Source organism: Vanacampus margaritifer, chromosome 5 (assembly GCF_051991255.1).
Source record: "Vanacampus margaritifer isolate UIUO_Vmar chromosome 5, RoL_Vmar_1.0, whole genome shotgun sequence".
NCBI classification, from domain to species: domain Eukaryota; kingdom Metazoa; phylum Chordata; class Actinopteri; order Syngnathiformes; family Syngnathidae; genus Vanacampus; species Vanacampus margaritifer.
This window is the reverse complement of record NC_135436.1, coordinates 8,776,609-8,799,001: the sequence shown is the minus strand read 5'-3', so window position 1 is coordinate 8,799,001 and position 22,393 is coordinate 8,776,609. Positions and strand designations below refer to the sequence as shown.

Here is a 22,393-nt window from a genome sequence, read left to right as displayed (position 1 = left end):
TTGTGTGTGTGAGTGTGTGTGGCTTTCTGCATTTTTGCAGATTGTAATCAAGTATATGAAATAAATCATATGAATAAAAAATACAAATGTAATGTGCCCCATTTTCTTTCAACTCTTGAATACAAACTGAAAATACTTTTTTTTTTTTTTTTTTTTTTTTCTAATATGAATCCCACCGGCAAGCAGTAAGAAAATGGGGTAGTTGCAGGTTGGCTTAGTGCTAGAGCACCTGCACCAATGGAAGCTAGTCCACAACGTAGGCAACGACAGTTTGATTCACCCACGGAGCGGTTCTTTCCTACAAGTTGTTCTCTCTCTCTCTCTCTCTCTCTCTCTCTCTCTCTCTCTCTCTCTCTCGCTCTCTCTCTCTCTCTCTCTCTCTTCCATAATTGTATTATGTTCACCCAACAAGTTATTTTTTGGAGTGACCTGGAAGATTATTTTTTTTAATGTTCGTATGCCAAAACCACTTTTCAAATGTGCTGCAAAACCTATACCACCAGCTAAACATGCGGCACTTCCTTGCACTCTATGTTTGATCTCATCCTTGACATTCATCCCACAGAGCAAAACATCAGAATGATCAATCATCAGGCAGCCTCACACTGCTGCCATTGTCAGCACCATACCAGATTGAAGGAACCTCTGTTTGCATCCGTTCTCGGACGGGGCATATAGTCTAGCCTTTGTCCAAGCCGCCCATATTGATGGAATCTGAAAGTAAGCAGAATCTCTCTGGATATCAAAAGCAGGACGTCTGCAAAACAATGGCACAAGTTTGAGAACAAATGCACCCTTTATGTCCAGTGGGGGGGACGAGAAAGGAAAAGAGGGTTGTGGAAATGTGTATTCTAATACGAAAGATGGAAATGAGAATACACTATTTGCACACACCCGTCCACAAACATGTGCATCTATAAACAAGCACGGGGAGCCACCATTGTACATCTTTCGCCTCCTTGCTGCCATTTTCCCTTGATGAGTCTATCCTTCTGACCCTATGACAGCTTCACGGGGGGGCGCTATTAGTTGACGCCACGGGGAGTCGCATCAGACACACAACTCCTGCCCTAGCCTGAGGAAATGCAACACCTCTATGGGCTCAAAAGTAAAGATGTCCTAACATTATAGCTTTCTTCTCTGTTGCGGCTTTTAACTCATTCACTGCCATTGACAGCTATAAACGTCAGAAATTCATTTGAACTATTTTTATTAACAATATTTTTTTTGTACATTTAGAACAGATATAACATTTGTGATTAATCGTGAGTTAACTAGTGAAGTCATGCAATTAATAACGATTACACATTTTTATCGCCTGATGCCCCAATTTTTTAATAATCTTTTCTTTCTTTTTTTTAAACGCATTTTTTATTTTTACTTTTTATTAATGTATTTTTTTAAGAAAAAAAATATTAAAAAATTAGGGGCGTCGGCCAATTAAAATTTTTAAACGTAATTAATGGCATAACTTGACTAGTTAACTCCCGATTTATTTATATTTTAATTTAAAAAATAATAATAATGTTTTTTTTTAAAGAAAAAAATTGTAAAAAATTAGGGGCGTCGAGCGATTACAATTTTTAAATGTAATTAATCTCATGACTTCCCTAGTTAACTCACGATTAATCACAAATTTTATATCTGTTCTAATACCCCAAAAAAATGTTAGGTTTTCATACCGTCAATGGCAGTGAATGAGTTAAACAGCAGGAACACAAACACCATTATTGTTCTGTGTACAGTGATTATCAAAACAACTTCCACAAAAAAAATGTATTACTATCTTTTGTTTCAGATAAATACAGAGCTGCTCTTACGGGATCTTCCACAGCACAGTTGTTAGGCCATCTAAGTGTCAACCCTTGTCTTCAAAACGGGTCTCCTTGATCATCCCTTTAAGCTTTGGAAAGACGGAAAATATTTTTTTTAAATAATATCACACGCATGCAGGTCGGGTGACTAGAGAGGTTGCTCCAGTCCGGTGAGGTTCTTTCTAGGCATTGTCCTGCCTCCTCTCACACAATGACCAATAAAGAATACCATCTGGCCCTGCAGCAAAACTTGCCCCTCACATCGAAGAATATCATCAACTTGACATCAGCTGTCTTGCTTTATCCTGCCTTGGTGACATCGGACGTTGGCGTTTGGCCTCCGCGTTGTACTCCAAGATCTGTGACTCTTCACTTGGCAAGTCTGGTCTTATTGCTCTGATAATCACTCGTTCTGGTCTGGAAGTTAGTAATTCTAAAGGTTTTGTTTTTTTTGCCCCCAATATAGACCAGTGATTCCTAAACCTTGCTGTATGTATGGAACTAGACAAGTTTCAGGCATGCAATCCCAAAATCCTTTGCGATTGATTGATTTTTCCAAATTCAAAACAGTTAGAGAACAAAACCAACAAATCACGACTGCAAATCAATGTGACTATTGGTGTTGCCTAAGTCAAAGCAAGCTAATTTTATTTATGTAGTGTCAATTCCGAACAGAAGCTATCTCAAGACACTTTACACAAAAGAAACAACAGAACCCCACATGAGAAAAGCACTTGGCGATGCAGGCAAAGAAAAACTTCCTCTAAAGAAACCTCAAACAAACACAGGCTCTATGGGGCAACTTTCTGCCTCGGGCGGTTGGGTTGAGATGGCGAGATAGAGAAGACGGACACTTACTGAGACAAGTTAAGAAACATGCGGCCACTCATATGAAGGCAATAACATTCGGGACTTGGGCCTTCAGAATTAGAGTTAAAAGTGACCTATCTAACCCTTAACATAGCTCTTTTATCAAATAAAATACAAACCAACAATATAACAATAGGAATTTCACATGTCTGAGAAATACTATTATTAAGAAAATAAACAATTACAAATCTCTATACTACAATGTTGTGTATTCACCAGAAATGCTGATTATTTATAGATAATAAAACATTTCCTTTTAAACTGTCCATTTTTCTTAAAATGTCTGCCTTGAAAACAAATGTTTAATAATGTCTAACAGTTGTCCTCTGCAGCCACCTGCCTGTAATGAATTAATATTAATCTGGGGACACGCCTCTTAGCAATATGATTGGTTACACAGCATGAGACGAGTTAGCTCTGATCATTAAATAAGAGGATGGGAAAAAATGCTTGATCACTCTGAGCCTGAGAGTGCCCATCCATCCATCCATCCATCCAGCCATCTTCTACCGCTAATCTGAGATCGGGTCGCGGAGGCAGCAGCTTTAGAAGGGAAGCCCAGACTTCCCACTCCCCAGCCACTTCAACCTGCTCCACCGGCGGGATCCCAAGGCATTCCCACACTGCAAAAAATGAAACTTTAAGTAATACTTACTTAAATGTAACCTAAAGTTGCTTATTTTGATTTGACAAGTTATTTTTACTTAAAATGAAATTGTCAGAAAAGGTCATTGTGCTTATTTTAAGATTTTTTTTTACTTAATCTTATTTGATCAAGCAGTCTTGGCATTGAGTGTTAACAGCCAGTTTTAAGTACTGTGAGGATTAAAAACAAGCATTTCCCACATTTTAAGATGACAACTAACCAACATCAAAGGCCCTGAACTGGGGTTTCATGAGTTTTCTTATTTTAAGATTTTGCATAATCTAGTAATAAAATAAATGGAAAAAAATACAGGTATGAAAACAGACGGGTGCAAACATTGTTCATTTCAGGAGTGCCTACCCTCAGTCTTGAAGGTTGTGGGTTTAATTTGTGGCCGGGTCATGAAAAAGAAAATGGGACCTGTTACCTCCCTGCTTGACAGTCAAGCTAAGTTATCCAAGCTTAAATTTTTTTTAAAAAACTCATGTAATTTAAGAAAATAGTTCGATTTATTACAGCTTGAAAAAAGTCGACATACTTGTTTTTAGTCTGAAAATACTATTTTCAAGACCGCAGTGGTTGATATGGACCTAGTATTATTTTCTTATTTTTCAAAATCATTACAGGTAAATTTAAGTAAAATTTTCTTGTTCTGTTGGCAGATAATTTTGCTGATTTGAAGTAATAATTTTCTTATTTGACTATTTTTTGCAGTGCAGGCTAGCCTAGAGACATAGTCTCTCCAGTGTGTCCTGGGGGCTCCCGCCGGTGGGACATGCCCGGAACACCGTCCAGGAGGCATCCGAATCAGATGCTCGGGCCACCTCACCTGGCTCTTCTCAATGCGGAGAAGCAGCGGCTCAACTTTGAGTCCCTCCTGGATGACCGAGCTTCTCACCCTATCTCTAAGGGAGAGAACAGACACCCTACAGAGGAAACTAATTTTGGTCGCTTGTATCCAGGATCTTGTTCTTTCGTTCACGACCCATAGCTCGTGACAATAATTGAGGGTAGGAACGTAGATCGACCGGTATGTCGAGAGCTTTGCCTTTTGGCTGAGCTCCTTCTTCACTACAACGGACCGATCGATACAGAGTCCGCATCACCAGAGGGTTCGAGGATTGCCACCACGACAGGCACCGACCACCTTATGCCTAAGAGTGATGAATGTGAAATATGATTGGTTAAAAAAAATAGCCATTGCTAATCGCTTGTAAGTGTTATGGGCCAGCATGTTTTGATATTGAAGGCCCTGGGCAGATTACATTGACAAAGCAACAGGAGGACTGGAGGTGAGATTCAAAGCTTGATACAATTGTACCATCGATCTGTAAGTTGAGCTAATCAAGCCTTTGAGAGTTGATTACCTATTATTGATGAAAATACAGTATATCAGAAAAGTTAAGGTGTGTTTTTCAGGAATTTTAACAAACAAATGTCCTCCACTACCTATTATTGATGAAAATACAGTATATCAGAAAATCAGAAAAGTTAAGGTGTGTTTTTCAGGAATTTTGACACCCAAATGTCCTCCAATTCTGGAATGACCCTTTGCTTGTTTATTGACTTTACTTCAAAAAAGTAAAAATTCTAATTCTATTTCAGAAAGTACAAATATCTGTTTTTAAACATACATCTATGAGTAAAAAAAGTGGTTAAAAAAATAAGTAGGAACAATGTACAGTGACAATACATTGGTACTTCATTACCTCCCATCACTGCTATCCACAAGACCACATGTCAAAATGTTGACGGTGGTGATCATTCTCATCTACTACGTCAACAATTTGAGTGCAGGCTGATGATAAAGCAGTCATCTCGCAGGTTTGGTCCAGATGAGCACACTCCACTTTGTTCTTGGCTGCTTTAACTCCCCTCTGATGAGAGTGTTTCTCAAACGCTTGCTTAACGGCGCTCTGTTGACTTTTGACACCAGCAAGTCACAAAAACCTCTTGACCCACCTCTTAACCCTTGGAGAGTGGGACAAGTGGTTTGTTGTTGTAGACTTGTCTTCAATTCTTTTATTGGGCTAAATGACAAAATTGATAGATTACTTCACCAGACCACTGTAGTCGTTACATTTTTGTATTCAATTTGATCGACAGACAATGCTGCCGTCATTGTGGGAAACTTTATATTAAAAATTTCTTCTGATTGTATTTTGGAGTAAAATGTAAAAAAATATATAGATAGTATTTTAATAAAGATATTGCAGCGGGGTAAAACTGAAAATTGCCAGAAATAAGGATAATTAAGCAAAGTACAGAAATGTCTGAGCAAAGTAATTGTTTCTACATTACAAGCTTAATTATTGGCCAGCTTGTGAGGTGAAGTTGCTAATATAATTAAAATTACATCTGCCAGAAGTGATTTTGAAGGCCATTGGCAGATTACAGTTCCAAGGCAGCATGTACATCCTGGAAGCACTGCAGCCTAGAGAAACGCCACAAAAATATGAGAATAGTTGAGCGGTTGAGAATAAATAAATCCAACTTTATAAAAACATGTATATTAGTAAGTGCTTGTGATCGAGAAAGCCCTGCTGGCCCTCTGAGTGCTAACCACTGGTACATTTGTGTCAATGTGAGAAACTCAGTTTACCTGGGAAACAAATAAGGACAAACAGTAAATAAAATAGATGAATGGACAATATAGTACTGAAATAAAGAGAGCGCTATTAGGGACGTGTCAGACCACTGGGTGGAGCCTATTCTGTCACGTGTAGTTATTGGCCAGTGTGCGTTTTGAGATTTAGGGCTAAACAAAACGTCAATTGTCAAGTTTTGGTTAGTAGGTAGTTCGTCTACCAACTACAGCAAGACTGAATCGTATCATTGAGATGATACTATAACCTATCAACAGAAACAAAATATCATATGCTGCAAACTTGAAATCGCCATGGTTTGAAATTGATGCCAAAGTGTCTACTGCCCCCTTGTGGACTATTTTCATGCTCTGTCCCACTTGTCCCAGGCTCCAGCTAACCATTTCAAGGGAAGCCCCTGACCCTCAGCACCCCAAGACTCTTTTTATGGGTCTGATGTCCGACAAACACACATAAAGAGCAATGGAAAAACATACCTCAATGGACATATTTTTTTCTCCTTTCTAAATAATAAATTACAGTACTGTACTACTAACGAGAATGGAGATGGAGTAAATAATAACTGAAAGAGCAAAAATCGCAAGTTGCACAAATGAAACAAAACCTAAGGGAACTTGTGTGCAGCTTCAACATGTTTACTTTGAATTCTAGGTTCCACTAATTGACCCAGGTCTGCAAATCTCAGAGCCCTATTGGGTTTATATTCAATCCACATTTCTTGAATGTATTCAGGACTAAATCTGCACTAATACATATTTAAAATGATTAAGACTTAATCAAATGAATGTGTAAGTCAGTTTTTCACTGCTTTTATTACATTGTGAAAGTAGAGGACATTTTAATTAAGTGAAACAAAAGCTAACCTGATGGAAGAGTTGAATCTTTGTACTAAATTAAACTCGACTCATTTATGAAAATATATTAAGAAATTGGAGCAACCGTACATTATAATTTATATTAAATTTGTGTAATTTAATACATCATATTTTGATAACTTGTACTTGAAATATTCACAAATACAAGTTAGATTTTTTTTTTTTGTTGATATCAGAATATTTAAATGTATCTTGTGTCCTTGATCAGTATGCAAAATGTTTATTTGAGTCAAGATTAGAATTAGTCAACAGATGTTAAGTCTGAGCAAAACTTATTAAAGAATAAAATGAAAAATAAATAATATAATTAAATGTTTTGAAGTGTCCACACTAGATTTTTTTTAAATATGTTGTTAAACTTCAGATTTTTCTGCAACACATTTTGTGTCAAGCCAAGGGTAGTTAGTTATCTTAGTGAACGATGAAGAGAGAGAGAGATCAATTGGCTCAACAAATGTTCAGAGTAAAAATGACACTAACATTTATTTTAATCACCTTTATTTCAGCATAAGTGGTTTTTAAAACACCTCACACTGTTTTTTTTTACTTTTTTTTTCTTGCAACCTCTGAGATAAGCAAACAAGACATCAATATCATCAAACATGGCCAAGGCCAGATATCCGTGCCAAACAACATTTTGAAGCAAACTTTTGGACAAGAGTTGACAAAGACAGGTGGGGCACGAATGGCCAAAAACAATAATTACACTTTGTACATGAGTAAAAAATTGCTAAAAAGTGTCCCCAGAAGGCGAATTGGAAAGGAGCAGTGATTTGACAAAACTGAACAAATGCCCTGGGAATTCTTTCATCTTTACTTTGTGACTGTGTGTATTCATACGTGCAACATTGGTCTTTATCATAGGTTATACAGACGCCTGATGAGTCTTATAAGGCATTATGTGGTCAAATAAAAACAAAATTACATTGAAAAAAAATGTTTCCAGAGAGCAAACATGAAATCATTGCCATAAAAATCCAAGTTAAGGCAAAGATGATAGAACAAGATGAGGAAGTCCAACCACAAGGAAAAAAAAAAAAAGTTCCAGCAAAGACCCCGATGATGTTGGAAACGTTTTGTTGGCCTGTCCGTTATTACAATTGGGCTCGGTGAGTCGTCAAAGAGGAAGCTGTATGCAGAAGCACTTCCACACTAAGACACAAACACAAAAGAGCTTGCTGACCACTGTGGAATGGTTGCATACAGACCCACGGTAATACGAATGAATCACAGAGTGCACATACAAGTCACAGGTAGAGATGGCAGAAGGAGACGAGTATAAAATACATTCATGAAGACTTCTTACGGACAAAAAAAAAGTCAAAATCAAGCAGAAACCCCAATGGCTCAAGCCCAGAGGCATAACACATTTCAGTTAAAAGACTACCATACATACAAGTCAGGGGATGGATGAGCGGGAGGTAGGTGACATGGATATATTTTTTTTACTTTTATTTTTTTACATTTGTGGGTGTGCAACTGTGCAACAATGAGCATGTGAATGGTCACGGTCCTTTAAATAAAAAAAGCAGTTCTCACTTGTATTAGCATTAGGCCACATAGACAAATTTTGTTTTGACATGGGCATTCCCCCTTTGTAAAAAAAGAAAAGAAAAAAAAAGAAGTACATTTCTATGAATCCAATGTATGGTCCCAGTTCCCCTTGATTGATTTAAACTTAATAAAAATGGTCTGCATGACTTAATTCCAGTATACTTACTTACAAGTAATAGGCGTTGATACTGCATACAGGGGGGCTTGTTTGGGGAATCGTCACGTGACGTTCGGATCTCTATAGAATAGTGTTGATTTGGCGAGTGGGGGTTGCTCTGTAAAATTTTCATTTAAACACTGAACGTGAATCCTAACAGCAGCTACAATCTGCTTTCTACCACGCCCACTGATCCATTCCAACCTTGGACAGCGCAGCCTACCTAACATGTGAGGATGATGATGGTGGTGCTTCGCTGGTACCCAACACAATTCCCTGAGAACTCCAAACACGTTGACTACATTTATGGCAAAAAGCTGGGGATGACCATTTCCACTTGGGAATGATAAATTTAAAAAAATCAACATATACATATATTCAAATAATGCGGTGCAGCGTTACAAAGATAAGATGCATTAAAAGCCAATATTTACAAATAGTTCTGTTAAATTCAGGTGAATTATCCAATCATCTTGGCACGTGTCAACATACAAACACAACAGTGTGCTGGTGGTGGAGGAAAAAAAGTGTTGTTTTGAGAATGTTGTTTTGAATGCACGTTTAACATTCAGATTGTTCCCAAATTGCAATCCATGACATGGATAATTCAAATTGTACAGATGATACGTGACTGTTCTGTATGCTGTTGTATAAACATACATTTGCCTGTTTTGTATTTAGAGATTTTGTATGTGACTCATGTACTTGTTTTATATGTGCATTTGTATGTTGTTGTTTTTTTACATTCTATACTTAAGTCTCCGGATGCTAATTTTGGCTTTAAGCAATGGACCACTGAAAAGGAGTCCATTCTTCCACGTTGTACTCAACAAACGCTAAATTCTTCACAGTATGCCTCAGCGTCCAACACAACCTCCATATATTCTTTTTTTCTTATAAAAAATAAGTTATTGCGCATCCAAAAAAAGTGCATTGTATATTTTAAAAATATCTCTATCTCTCATTTCTTCATGTTTCTTTCTAATTTGGTGGCTTCCTGCCATCTGGGTGCGGGAAGAGGAGACGAGAAGAAGGTAAAAGGAGCGAGGTTGCGCTACGCGATGACCATGGGAACGTCGTCTGAGAAGCCGCTGATCATGGGCGCATCTTCGTCATCATCCACTGGGGATGGAAGAGAGAGATTAAGTTCAAACTCGGGATAGATATTCAGTGTTATCTTAACCTTAGTGATGTCATATGACTTTAAGGACTATGTTCATGCTTCAGATAACAATGAAAAAGTGTGTCGTAAAATAAGTGACAATGGCACAAGGGAAAAAATATTGATATTGCACTATTAATTAAAAAGTGGAATAATAAAAAATAATCCAGTGAGAAAAATGTGAACTTGCTCACCTAGCTCATCCCCAGAGGAGAAGATGGCAGAGCCGAGGCGCGAGTTGTAGTGAGAGTTTGCGAAGGCGGTAAAATTGTTCTGTAGTCGACGGTGTCTGAGGTAGAGCACCACCAAGCCGCCGCATACTCCCAGCAGCAGCAGGAAGAGGACCGGAACCACGACTGCCGCCATATCCTCAGAGCCTTCACTTGATGAGGCCTCACTTGCTCCTAGAAACATCAAACAAGTTCTCTTGGCACTTTTGTTTGCATGCATGGCCTTTTATGAAATCTCAACAGTTTGTAATCAATAGTGATTAAAATATTTTTTTTTAAACAACTAATATCTAAACATGATTCAACACAAATTAAACTTTAATTTGAGGGTTTTAACATCCAAATCAGGTAAATGAATCCAAAATCTATTGTGGTGGTGTTTCAATGTCCAATAATTATGGACCTGAATGTCGGAGTATTGTTTCAACAACATGTTGGTACCTGGGAGCTATGTTGAAGTGAATTGAGGGAGCACCTGATAATGTGCTTAGCCGCTTTTTTGCTGGATCTATAGACAATTTCTAAACCTTTCCGAGGGACGACAAATACTTGCAGACTTTCAGTAGTGGAAAAACGGGAGTTCACAGTAGTTGCGTTCTCCAGTACCTGCTCGCAGCTGGTTATAGAGCAGCAGTGCGGGCTCGCCACACAGTTGAGCGTTGAGCATACAGCGGGCCTGGACATAGAACGTGTAGTTGTGTCCAATCTTCAAGCTGCTGATGCGGAAATAGGTCTCTGTTGTGTTTCCCAGGAAGGTTGTCCTGTTGGTCAAACTGTCGTACACATGCACCTCATAGCCCTGTAAACAATTGGACTTTTTGTAAAATTAGTGAATAAGAGACAGGCTCACACTTTAAAATGCTGGTTTCATGGTCACAACTTTGAACACCACAAAGAATTTGAAGGTAAATATGATCCAAAAATCCTAAAATAAAACAAGTAACAGTGAATTATACAGCTTGACGTTAGTTAATCACAACCACTTCCGTGACTACCTAAAATAACTAGATTCAAAAAAAATACTTTTGCATGTTGAATAATTTTTAAATTACACATGTAGATTACCTTAATTTCCGGACTATAAACCACTACTTTTTTCACTTACATTCGACCCTGCAGCTAATGCAACGGTGAGGTTTATCCACCAGGGGGGTGGGGGGGGGGCACTATAAAGGAAGTGCAAGAGCGCCAGGAAGATCAAAACAAAGGAGTTTTTTGGTTTTGAGAGAGACAACAAAGGAGAGAGAGAGGCTGAACAGGCCATTATGGGCCTGTTTCGGTTCCGACGCTGAGGAAAAGGACTTCAATGGTTTTACATAGTACGCAGGGGGAGGACGATGGCACGAGAATTACCGGTAAGGACTGACTTTTCTGCTATAGTAGGCTGCCCATTTTGTTCTGTTGTTATACTGTACTACTACTTTTACTACTGTGAATGCAGCAGGTGTGTTGTATCATTTGTGCACCTCACAAATGCTGTTCAGATGTTAATAAATAGGACGCTTTGTGTTCCCAAACCGTCATCTCTGTTTCGACAATCCCCTCTTATATCCTTATATACCGGCGCGGAGAACATTAGAACAACTGCGGCTGAGAGTTGGGTACAGCTTATACCTGGACCAATTTCGAGTATTCCCCAAATTTAGCTAGCGCGGCTTATAGTCAGATGCTTCTTATAGTCCGGAAATTATAAAGATTAACTCATGATTAATTGCAAATTAATCACACATTTTATATCTGTTGTAAATGTACAATAAAATATATATATTTTGTGTTTTTCATACTCTTGTTAACATAAGTAAAAAAATATGTTAACATAATCACAATATGGTTGTATCTTTTAGTTTATTCATGCAGTAATTTCATAGTTATTTGAAGTTTAAAATAAAAATATGTACTGCACTATAAAAAAATAAAAAAAAATTAAAAAGAGTGTGAAACATTGATTTGGTCATTTTTCTGCCACTAGATGTCATTCGTGTTTCATGTTGAACATTGTCACCATTCTTTTCATATTAAGGGCTGCTTTGAACATTATTTGTGCAAATGGTTTAAATTGTAAATTACAACCTGATTCCAGTCCACACAGATATATGAATATTATTCTATCTGACACCGAAAACATGCAGGACTGCGGCTCTCTAGGACCGAACTTGCCTATCCCTGTCTTAAGAGTATCCATGCAGATGTCTTTGAAAGCTGGAGCAAACCTAGCTCGGTGCTAACTGGCACTACCGAGTGCGTTCTTTTGAAGCTTGTGGTGGTGCTTCATAGTCCAAAAGGCTCCTCCACTCTAACTTTCTGCTCTTTAAACATTGTGTATATTAGCTACAGTGAGGGTACAGAGCATTTATAGAAGGTAATATTACATACGTGGACGCATCTGCTGCGTCGCAACCAGAATTCCCCCAGTGCTAATGTCAACACCCCTAGTATTTTTCGACTTTCATACCAATGATTGTCATTGTAAAATTCTTATCAAAGCTGGTTTCTCACCCTGCTCTCACTGAAAGTCTTTTCTTTGACTGCTAGGCTCTTCCAGAACAGGAATATGTGGTCGTTCTCTGTCAGTATCTTCAAGGCTTCGGGAGCCGGAAGAGGAACTGCAACAGAAGGGAAAATGTATTTCAGGGAAAATGTATTTCTATGACATAAACAAACATACAAAACAAACATGGCAGAGTGAACACAGTACTTCATACCACCATGGAACAAAAATAATTATATTTTGGCATTTAAAAACAACAAAGTGCCTTAATACAAGAGAGAACATGGAAGTTCATGCACCGGTACCCATTTAAAAAACCTGTATTGAGTATTTGGCAGCAGCTATCTTGTTCTTGTTCTGAATTTAGTGGCAAGTGACAGATTTTAGTAATTTAATGTATTTTCCTGCATGGTATTATAATGGTGACTTGCTCAAATGTTCTTCTCTATACTGTGCACAAAGTATGACAAAGTGCCTCACACCAGGCATGCACCGTGGATGATATCCAACCACAGCATTACTGTTTGCAGGCTATGTGTGGTGGCTGCTGAGCTATGCAGATATATATATGTATGTATATATATATATATATATATATATATATATTTTTTTTTTTGTATTAAATCATTTAAGGATATGCGATTTGGAAAAATGGATGGATGGATGGAAGATTGATCTGATACACATGGAGTCCACCTAGTAATGTGTGGGGTTAGCCAAGTTGCCCACGTTTGGAGTAGCCAGTATGTATTCATGCGTTAGTGGATGCAACTTGTCCCGAAGAAACATGAGGTTGTGTACCTGTGTTGAGAGTGAAGCTGGCTTCCTTGCTCATGTTGATGAGACGAACGGAGATGCTGTAGCGTCCTCCAGGCTCCAGGCCTTTCAGCTGGTACTCCACTGTGTTGTTCTGGGTAGCTACTTTGTAGTCTCGCTCCACCTTACGGACCGCATCCCACACATGGATCGCATACGTCTAAACAGAAAGAAAAATGTCGAGACCATAAATATAAAACAATCAAATGAAAAGCAGTGCAATTGTGAGACATCTACAATGTGTGCATCGTAATCATGATTACATAAAGAGATGAGAGATGTACCAGAGTTCCGTTTGGTGTATCATATGGTGGCTGCCATTTAAGTGTGGCCTCTGTCTTGTCTACTTTCACACGGTGGAGATTCCTGGGTGGTAGCCGTTCATTGGGAATCATTTTGACCACAACATGCTCAGATGGAGGACCCAAGAAGGGTGAGACAGCCCGCACCTAAAGCCGAGATAAACAAAAATGCAAAGATGAGATAATTCAACACTTAGCAGCCCACGCTCAAATGGAACAAACACAAAAAAAGAAGAAAATGTGTACCTTTCATCACTGCACAGCTTCAAGGATTGAATTGGCATGACATCATTTGAAAGGTAAAAGGAAGCTTGTCTGAAGACTCACCAGAAAAAGATACTGCTCGCCACTGTCCACAGTGACTGTGAGATTGGTAAGCGTGGTGGTGACATGACGAGGACTATGGTACAAATCCAGGAAGGATGTAGCGTAAAACACACCATACACCTACAAATGAACATACACAACACATTCATTAAATCTTGAATCTAAAAGTTGAAAAGAGCATTGCTATTATTAAGACATGCACTCAACGGTGAAAACCAACGCAGTCTTATGTGATCTGAAGCAAGACCTGTGCTTACACTCTCAGTTTTGATGAGCACATATTATTGTTGTGATCCATGAAATGTAATACAGAGAGGACTTTGGAAATAATATATCTTAATTAATTTTTAGTAACTGTATACTATTTATAATGCTCATCTAAAAACTGATATATATATATATAATTTTTATATAAGTATTTCATCATAACATTATCATATATCATTTTATATATCATTTTCATTATTTTATAGTTGTCTCTTTCTCTGTGATTCAGCTGGCCGGTAGGCCTTAGCACCCTCTATTGGCGAGCTGCTGATAGACAATGTAATGTACCTGTGCAGATTGCCCATTGGTGATAGTCCAGCTGCAGTCCACAGCAGTTTGGTTGAGGGGGCGGGCTTTGAGGAGGGGCTGGTCTGGCTGGACGCCAGTAGTCTGATGATGAGACAAGGCTGTGGCACTGTCACCTATGCTGCTGTGAGCCCAAACAGCTACCTCATACACCGTCCCTGCTGTTAGGTTCATCGCTGAAGTTGCACAGAGGAAACATTTTACATGTTGACCATTTCAGGTGATTATGATTCTATGGCATATAAATAACGAATTCTGGTTGGATTCGAAACAAAGAAAAATCATTTCTTCTTAGTTTAAAATGGCTTTCTTTAACTAGAATCCCACATCGCATTGTGGCATAAGATAGAATCCTGGTTGTTTTTCGTGCCTTTTCGTGTTGTAAATGCTAAATCCTTGTTGTGGCGGATGCCGCATGCTAAAGTAGTGAGCTAGCTGGGGTGGCGGTCCCTTCGTTAGTTGCTGTGAGAGGACATATGTCACTCATTCGTTGCCAGACAATATTTTCTATTTCTTTTTTCTTCTTCTTCCATTGGTGCTAATTTTGGATGAGTCCAAACTCCGATGTTTTTGGTCTCAGTTATCACAAAGGAAAAATGTGCAAAAATGTGACTTATAGTCAAATGCAAGTTTTTTTTTCTTCATGATGCATTTTTTGACTGGTGCGACTTATGCTTTGGAGTTAGTCAAAAAAATACGATACTTGTTGTGACAATTTTGTTTGGTGGTGTGCCATGAGATTTTTCCAATGTAAAATATGTGCATTGGCTCAATAAAGGTTTAGAAACACTGCCATAGATTACCTCTTAGGATCTTTTGTTTGACTGTGTAATTCTTGCTCTCCTTCATGTGCGAGTCAAACTGCCAGGACAGAACCACGATGTACTGTTCCACCTTAAACACATGTACATACACATTAGTTATTGTGGGGACAAAAGTGATTTTTTATGGCACATGCTGCACCTACTTCATACTGGGAATTGAGACTGAACGAGAGGCTCATGGACTCTGCAGTAATGCTGTCGACGATCACAGAAGGAGGAGGCAGAGCTGCACCAGAGCATACATAAATGTAAAATTCAGGATGATAACACAACTGTCATAATGTGAACATCAGCAGAAGGGGGAAGTATGGAGCAACATTTCTAAATGGAGTGTATGCGAAACAATCACACCTTTCTTGGGAGTGATGGATTTAATTTCAGTCCAGTTTCCCAAACCTCGACTGGTTACAGCTGCCACCTGAGAAAAAAACGTCACAACATTGCATATATTGCATGTATTCTAGAATATTATTACAGATAAGAGAAATGTTATGCAAGTTTCTGGCTTACTCTGAACTTGTACTGCATGTCTGGCTGCAGCTCTTTCACCTCTGTGCTCGTTGTGGTACTGCTCTGTGATGCCCACTCAATGGCTGTTTGTTCACTGTACTCAATCTGAGAAGCAGCACACAGACATGCATCTTTAAACCCTGTGCTGTATAATAAAGTTGTTGTTCGCTAGCTCTAAACGTAAAAAAACAGAAAAAAAAATTAGAAGAAATTAGCTTATTTTTGCTCATTGTCTTATAATTGGGTGTTCTGATTTTAACTTTCCCAGTGTAGTTAATTTAACCGTTGCTTTACGTCGTTATGTTTCCTCTCAATGTTCCAATGATAGTTGGACGTTGTGTCAGCAGTTTCTGTCAGCAGTCTGTCACTTAAAAGATAAACTCCTTATGGTTTTGGAAACCAAACTTAATTACTAAAGAGTTTGCCGACATTTTGTCTATTTTTGGAGGCGCTGTGCCTCCTCTCTTCATTCATCCACTCTATGGGTGTCAGGGGGCATGCAGAGGGCATGGCACTCTTGGTTCCACCGATGTAATATTGTCAGAGAATATATTGTCCGACTGGTCCCTGAAGTATACATGAATGTGATTGGCGCATATGACAGGTGAGTGACATGTTTTTTTTTACCAATATGTGAGACCTTGCTGGTCTGGACGAGTGGAATAAAGCAGCACAATTATCAGCACGTTGTATGTTAGATGAGCTGACTTTTACACAACACAAAACAAGGCAACCGAAAAGCAGCACACAAGCACCTGCATTGTGCATTTTTCACTCATCACACTAGTACTGCCCTGGTCTCGCCCCGGTCTTGATCAAAAATCCAGAGTCTATACGCGACAGAGTAAAAATGCCTTCGATTCAGAGACGAAACCCTTAAAAGTGGTCTTGAGACCAAGACCGATCTCGAAAAGTGCAACAATCATGTAGGGTATGCACGACCAATCCCAATGTAATGAAAACATAACTATTTGTAAACTGAAATAAATAAACTTTTAGAAGATAAAAAACAAACAAAAAAACTTACAATATACTCTCGAATGAGGCCGTTTCCTTTGTCAGGGGGACTCCAGGAAACATCAATTGTCCCATCTTTGCTCTTATCACAAGACAACTCCAGGTGCCTGGGAGCCTCAGGCACTGCAGAGAACACAGATTCGGTTGGTTATAGCTTCCATCTTCATCTTATTTCAGATTCCAATGAACAAAAATAGGAGCATTTGAATGGAAATTTCGAACACATTTGAACAGTTCCACCTAGAGGAAATGTTTGAAAATCTAATCTTTCTTAAAATTAACAGAAAGTATCATGACTTAAAAACTGAGCAAGAGCAACAATGAAACATGACACATTCCGCTTGTTACAATGCCTTGAGCCTGGGTATGAGGTAGGACATTTCTAACATAACATCAAAAAGAATCCTTAAACTCACATCCTTCTGGCGTTCTGACAGTGATCATCTCATTGGTCTTGTGCAGCTTGCTGAGACACTGCGTGAGCACCTTGACTTGATAGGTGGTGTCTGGTCTCAGGACAGTAAGTTTGTAGCTGGTCTTGTTACTGTGAGTGTCCATGATGACCCACTGCTGGGTGCCTACAAGCCTAACACACATAGAAACATATGTTAAGAGACAATCACAACTTCCTAGTCATGACTGAAAAGACAGACTCATATACCACTGGGCTGCCATTTGCCTACATCATCTGTCGATCACGTAAGATGTTAATGAGTTTAATAATAATGAGTCAATTATTATAATTAAGTAATAAATATAATACAATTATAGTGAGAAAATGTCCATTTTGTTTTAATATTTGCAAGATGCATCCACACTTCCACACTCATTCAGTGCCAGCCATTTTAAGACTTTTCTTTACTCAACAATAAAAGAAAAATCATATATATTTTGTACGCACGCACGCACGGACACGCACACACACACATGCAGTATATACAGCGGCTAAAATAAGTATTGAAAACGTCACCATTTTTATGAGTAAATACATTTCCAAAGGTACTATTGATATTAAATTTTCACCAGATGTTGGGAACAACCAAATTAATCCATGCATGCAAAAAAAGCAGGATTAATAAAATAAGAAATGTGTGTAAAAATGTGAAATGAAGCAGGGAAAAAGTATTGAACACGTGAAGGGAGATGCATAAAGGCATGGAAAGCAAAAACAACAACTAAAAGTGATTAATAACCAAACAACAATCCAGCTCTTTTGTCAGTGCAAACAAATATCAGCAGTTTCTATCCTAAATGATGTCCTACTATAAGGTCTCATTGCCAAGGTTTGAGTCAAGACACATCTCATGATGGGTAAGAGCAAAGAGCTGTCTCAAGACCACTCCAAACTAATTGTTGCCAAACTTAACGATGGCTTTGGTTACAGGTGAATATCTAAGCTTCTGAATGTTCCCGAATGTTCATGAGTGGGAAGCCAAGCATACCAGCTTGAATTTGCCTAGACCAGGTGCTCCTCACAGGATTTCTGACAGAGGAGTGCAAAGAATAATCAGAAGAGTTGTCCAAGAGCCAACTTGTGGAGAGCTTCAAAAAGACCTTGAATTAGTAAATACTGTTGTCACAAGGAAAACCATCATCTGGACAAGCCCCAATTACTGGGAGAATATCGTCTGGTCTGATGAAAGCTAAATTGAACCGTTTGGATGCCATAATGCACAGCGCGTTTGGAGGAGAAATGGCACTGCATATCACCCGAAAAACACTCAACTGAAGTTCAGAGGTGGGAATGTGATGGTGTGGGGCTGATTTGCAGCAAATAGCACAGGGAAACTTCACATACTTGAAAGAAAGATGAATGGGAAAATGTACCGAGAGATTCTTGACAAAAAATTGCTGTCTACGAGAACGATGAAAATGAAACGAGGGTGGACATTTCAGCAGGATATTGATCCAAGACATACTGCAAAGGAAACTCTCAATTGGTTTCAACAAAAAAATAATAAAGCTGCTAGAATGGCCCAGCCAATCACCTGACTTGAATCCAATCGGAAATCTTTGGAAAGAGCTGAAACTCGATAGCCATAAGAAAAGCTCACGGAACTTCGAGATTTGAAGACTGCTTGTTTGGAGGAATGGGAAAATCACACCAGAGCAATGCATGCGACTAGTTTCTTCATACAGGTAGCATCTTGTAGCGGTCATTGCAATCATTTAGTGATAAAAATGTTATACTTATTTCAGCCACTGTATAGTGTATATACACAAGTACCTGAGACCAAAAGTCTAAACTCTGAAAATGCATAAATACGTCTTTGGGATTGAATGAGTTTGAAATCAAAAAAATATATATATAAAAAAAAAAAAAGGAAAAAAATAACAACTGCAGTTATACACACCTGTAGTAGATGAGGTAGTAGCAGGAATTCAGGGGAAGGTTTTTAGGATGAGACCATGTAAGAGTGATGGCACCCAAGAAGTCTGGACTCCATTGAAGGTTCTGGACTTTATAGGCCAGGGTATCCGCTGGAAGGAAAGAAAGTCTACCTCAGTTTGTGTTCAACTGTAATCATGATGCATTGCTAATATATTAATGATGAAGTAGATTGTTTATATTGTAGTTTATGGATGAGAAATAACCTAGATTTGATCTTCATTGTGATTGTTAGCTGAGGAGCCTGATGTTTAATTGTGATTGACAGATATGTGTTGCTTAACTCACCTGAATGCCACACAGCCTAAAATGACAACTAAAAACTTCTTATCTTTATTCTTGAGTGACAAGGTAATAAAATAAACTGGCATTAGTAGTTTACATGGTGATATTCTTTTAAAAGAGTTATACAATGATCACCAAAAAATACATTTACTGTTATCCTTTCAGCCCTGCAATTGACTGGCAACCAGTTCAGGGTGTACCCCGCCTACTGCCCGAAGCCAGCTGGGATAGGCTCCAGCAACCCCCGCGACCCTTGTGAGGACAAGCGGTAAAGAAAATGGATGGATGGATGGATGGATGTTATCCTTTCACACATATACCGAATGAACTTCAGCATGAACTCACAGGTGCAGTTGTCCTCGTCGCTGTGGTCGGAACAGTCTAAAAAGCCGTCACATCGCTCTTCGTCCAACACACACGTTTCACCATCAGCACAGCGGGTTCCGTTCACACAGAACAATGGCCCACGAGTGGCTGTGAAAAGAGTGAGCGACATGCATCAAATCGCGCCGTATTGCAGAGATTCCCTATTTTAGAACCATTTTGCAGGATGATTGATACAGTAGGGATTCAAAGATATCAAAAATCTCATGGTACGACATCTTCCAAGCATTAAGGCGATCAATTACAATTATTACTGCTGTATTGTAAACAAAAATTAACTTGGAATAGTTTGTTATTGTGAGAGGCATGGCAAACTAACACATCACACAATTGTTGACATGACTGCTTCTTCTTCTTTCTTTTACTACAAAACTTAATTTCCTTTTTTTTGGACTGGCTCAGACTTACTTTGAACAATGCCTTACTAGCTTAGTCATGCTGCCGTGAACTTTACTCAATTTATCCTATCCTTTATTGTCCTCTGTTGTTAAAGGATAGGATAAATTGAGTAAAGCACTGCAGCATAACTAAGCTAGTAAGCCATTGTTCAAGGTAAGGGGTGTTATGGTAGCACGGTGGTACAAAGAGACTCACGACAATGGGCTTCATCAGAGGCATCTCGACAGTGGATCTTGCCATCACAATGCTGCCATTCTGGGATGCAGTGATGCGGCTGGCGACACCGAAACTGACCCTGACTGCAGTGACCATGGGCGGAGGGGGCCTGGGTGGAAATTGGCGTCTGTGTCACAGAGTCGTTAACTGCACGTATAAAAAGAAAAAAAGAAAAAACATTTGCGTTATTTTCAGTGATTTATAGATATTGAATACATAAACTAAAATTTATTTTGAAAAGGAGCTACACAGATTAACACACGTGGTACCTGTGGGACATCCCAGCTCATCACTGCCATCAGGACAGTCAGCATAGCCGTCGCAAACCCAAGTGTTGATGATACAAGCTCCAGTGCCACAGTGGAAGCGGTTGGGGGCGCAGGTCGACGGCCCTGGGGCCACAGTGTGAGGAACTGCTCCACCTGCAGATAAATAATAAATAAATGAATACACTGAGATGTTTTGCTGTTAAAGTAGACAAACTAATCAGTGGTAACCATGTCAGCAACAAAATGACTTCATAAGTTTAGTAGTACTACTCATAAAGAAAAAAAGAGTTATCTTCGTAGGAAAACATCAACTAATTTACTCTAGATGATGCGCTCAGGCATGCAGTGCGGTCTCCCCTGTGGAGGAAAAGATCCAGCGAGCTGGAGAAGCTGTTCACCCAAACACCGGCACTAGGACTGCTTGCGGACGCCCTCTGATGGCATGTTACACTTGCCGATAGGTCAGTAGGGTGGTGGTGAGAACCCAGGTGGCCCACTGACCGGTCCAGCGCACTTGCTGGCCGAAAAAAAATGAAATGTGGAGCGGCATTTTCGGGCCATTGATTGAAAAAAAAAACCTGTAAGTCTAAGTACTATTCTAACATGACTGATGTAGATCATTTTGGCTTGGTCATTTAATAAGTAGATTGCATTCAGAAAAAGTGTGCACCCCTGCTGTAGCCAAGGAGATTTAACGTGGAAGAAGTTGGATATTGCTTAACTCCAGTGCTGATACTGTTACTCATGTCTGTCTGATTTGACAAGGGCCTGGGCGATGAATCATTACAATTGCTCAATTCAAGTTGTTGTGTCAGGCCCCCCTGGACTAGCCTGATGGAAGGCAGTTAAGGAGTCGATCGCATTGCACAATGCCTAAGAAAAATGGTGTCCATTGTTGCAAAAGCAGTCCCTGACCAGCATGTTGAGTTAGTTAAACGGTGCTAAAAGAATAAAATATATTTCCCACGGTTGAATAAATATAGACTAGAAATACCTCTTTAACCTTTTAAAAAGTTTTCCATTAGAGAGGTTTTCAGTGTAGGGGATGGCATTGTGGCAACGTGGAAATCTTAATGCCTAATGTTAATGGACTTAGTCTCCTTGGCAAAAATGTGTTTAAACTAGAAAACTACCTTATTGCATGCAGGACTTTTTTTTTTTTTTTTACATTTTCAAGGTACAGGGTTAATTGTTTTATTCAAGTCACAGTTTTTTTTCATTACATATTAATACCAAAGGGAATATGTTAGTTAAATTAATGATGTGAAATAGTCGAGCATTTAAAATGTTTATTTAAAAGTATTACACATTGTGTCATTTTTGTCTTCCTTTTGAAGATTAAAAAATGATCATAGTAAATCAGATTTTTTGGAAACAAATCTGAAAGATTTTATGTTAATATTATTATATTTTATATATATTTTATTTTAAGGCCATATTGTCAAGCCCTTTGGGTATTTGGGAATAATGTAGAATATAAAAATAGCGGCACGTGTACCTGTGCAATTAGATTCGTCAGACCAGTCGCCACAGTCGTTTTCATCATCACACTTCCACCACGTCGGGATGCAGCGTCCACTTTTACATTCAAACTGGAAATATCTTGAGCAGCCAGGAACCTCAGTGGGAGCAGCTGCAACACACAAGAAAACCGAGAAAGTGGGCCTTGTGCTACTCAAA

At 38.9% G+C, this 22,393-nt stretch overlaps 1 protein-coding gene across 1 annotated transcript in view; it reads right to left on the bottom strand.

The window, feature by feature from the left end:
• Window positions 1–7,292: 7,292 nt before the first annotated feature.
• The window catches only part of sorl1 (sortilin-related receptor, L(DLR class) A repeats containing), a 61,499-nt gene continuing 46,398 nt past the window's right edge, over window positions 7,293–22,393 (bottom strand). The window contains exons 30-48 of the mRNA XM_077565836.1: window positions 22,212–22,346; window positions 20,714–20,866; window positions 20,424–20,591; window positions 19,791–19,919; window positions 19,126–19,252; window positions 17,188–17,357; window positions 16,782–16,894; window positions 15,755–15,859; window positions 15,596–15,662; window positions 15,388–15,470; window positions 15,224–15,314; window positions 14,403–14,596; window positions 13,848–13,967; window positions 13,503–13,667; window positions 13,204–13,378; window positions 12,411–12,517; window positions 10,521–10,713; window positions 9,879–10,088; window positions 7,293–9,644 (exon numbers count right to left, since the gene is read on the bottom strand). Of these exons, the coding sequence (XP_077421962.1) occupies window positions 9,577–9,644; window positions 9,879–10,088; window positions 10,521–10,713; window positions 12,411–12,517; window positions 13,204–13,378; window positions 13,503–13,667; window positions 13,848–13,967; window positions 14,403–14,596; window positions 15,224–15,314; window positions 15,388–15,470; window positions 15,596–15,662; window positions 15,755–15,859; window positions 16,782–16,894; window positions 17,188–17,357; window positions 19,126–19,252; window positions 19,791–19,919; window positions 20,424–20,591; window positions 20,714–20,866; window positions 22,212–22,346 (2,573 nt within the window). The 3' untranslated portion in view covers window positions 7,293–9,576. The remainder of the gene's footprint in view (window positions 9,645–9,878; window positions 10,089–10,520; window positions 10,714–12,410; window positions 12,518–13,203; window positions 13,379–13,502; window positions 13,668–13,847; window positions 13,968–14,402; window positions 14,597–15,223; window positions 15,315–15,387; window positions 15,471–15,595; window positions 15,663–15,754; window positions 15,860–16,781; window positions 16,895–17,187; window positions 17,358–19,125; window positions 19,253–19,790; window positions 19,920–20,423; window positions 20,592–20,713; window positions 20,867–22,211; window positions 22,347–22,393) is intronic.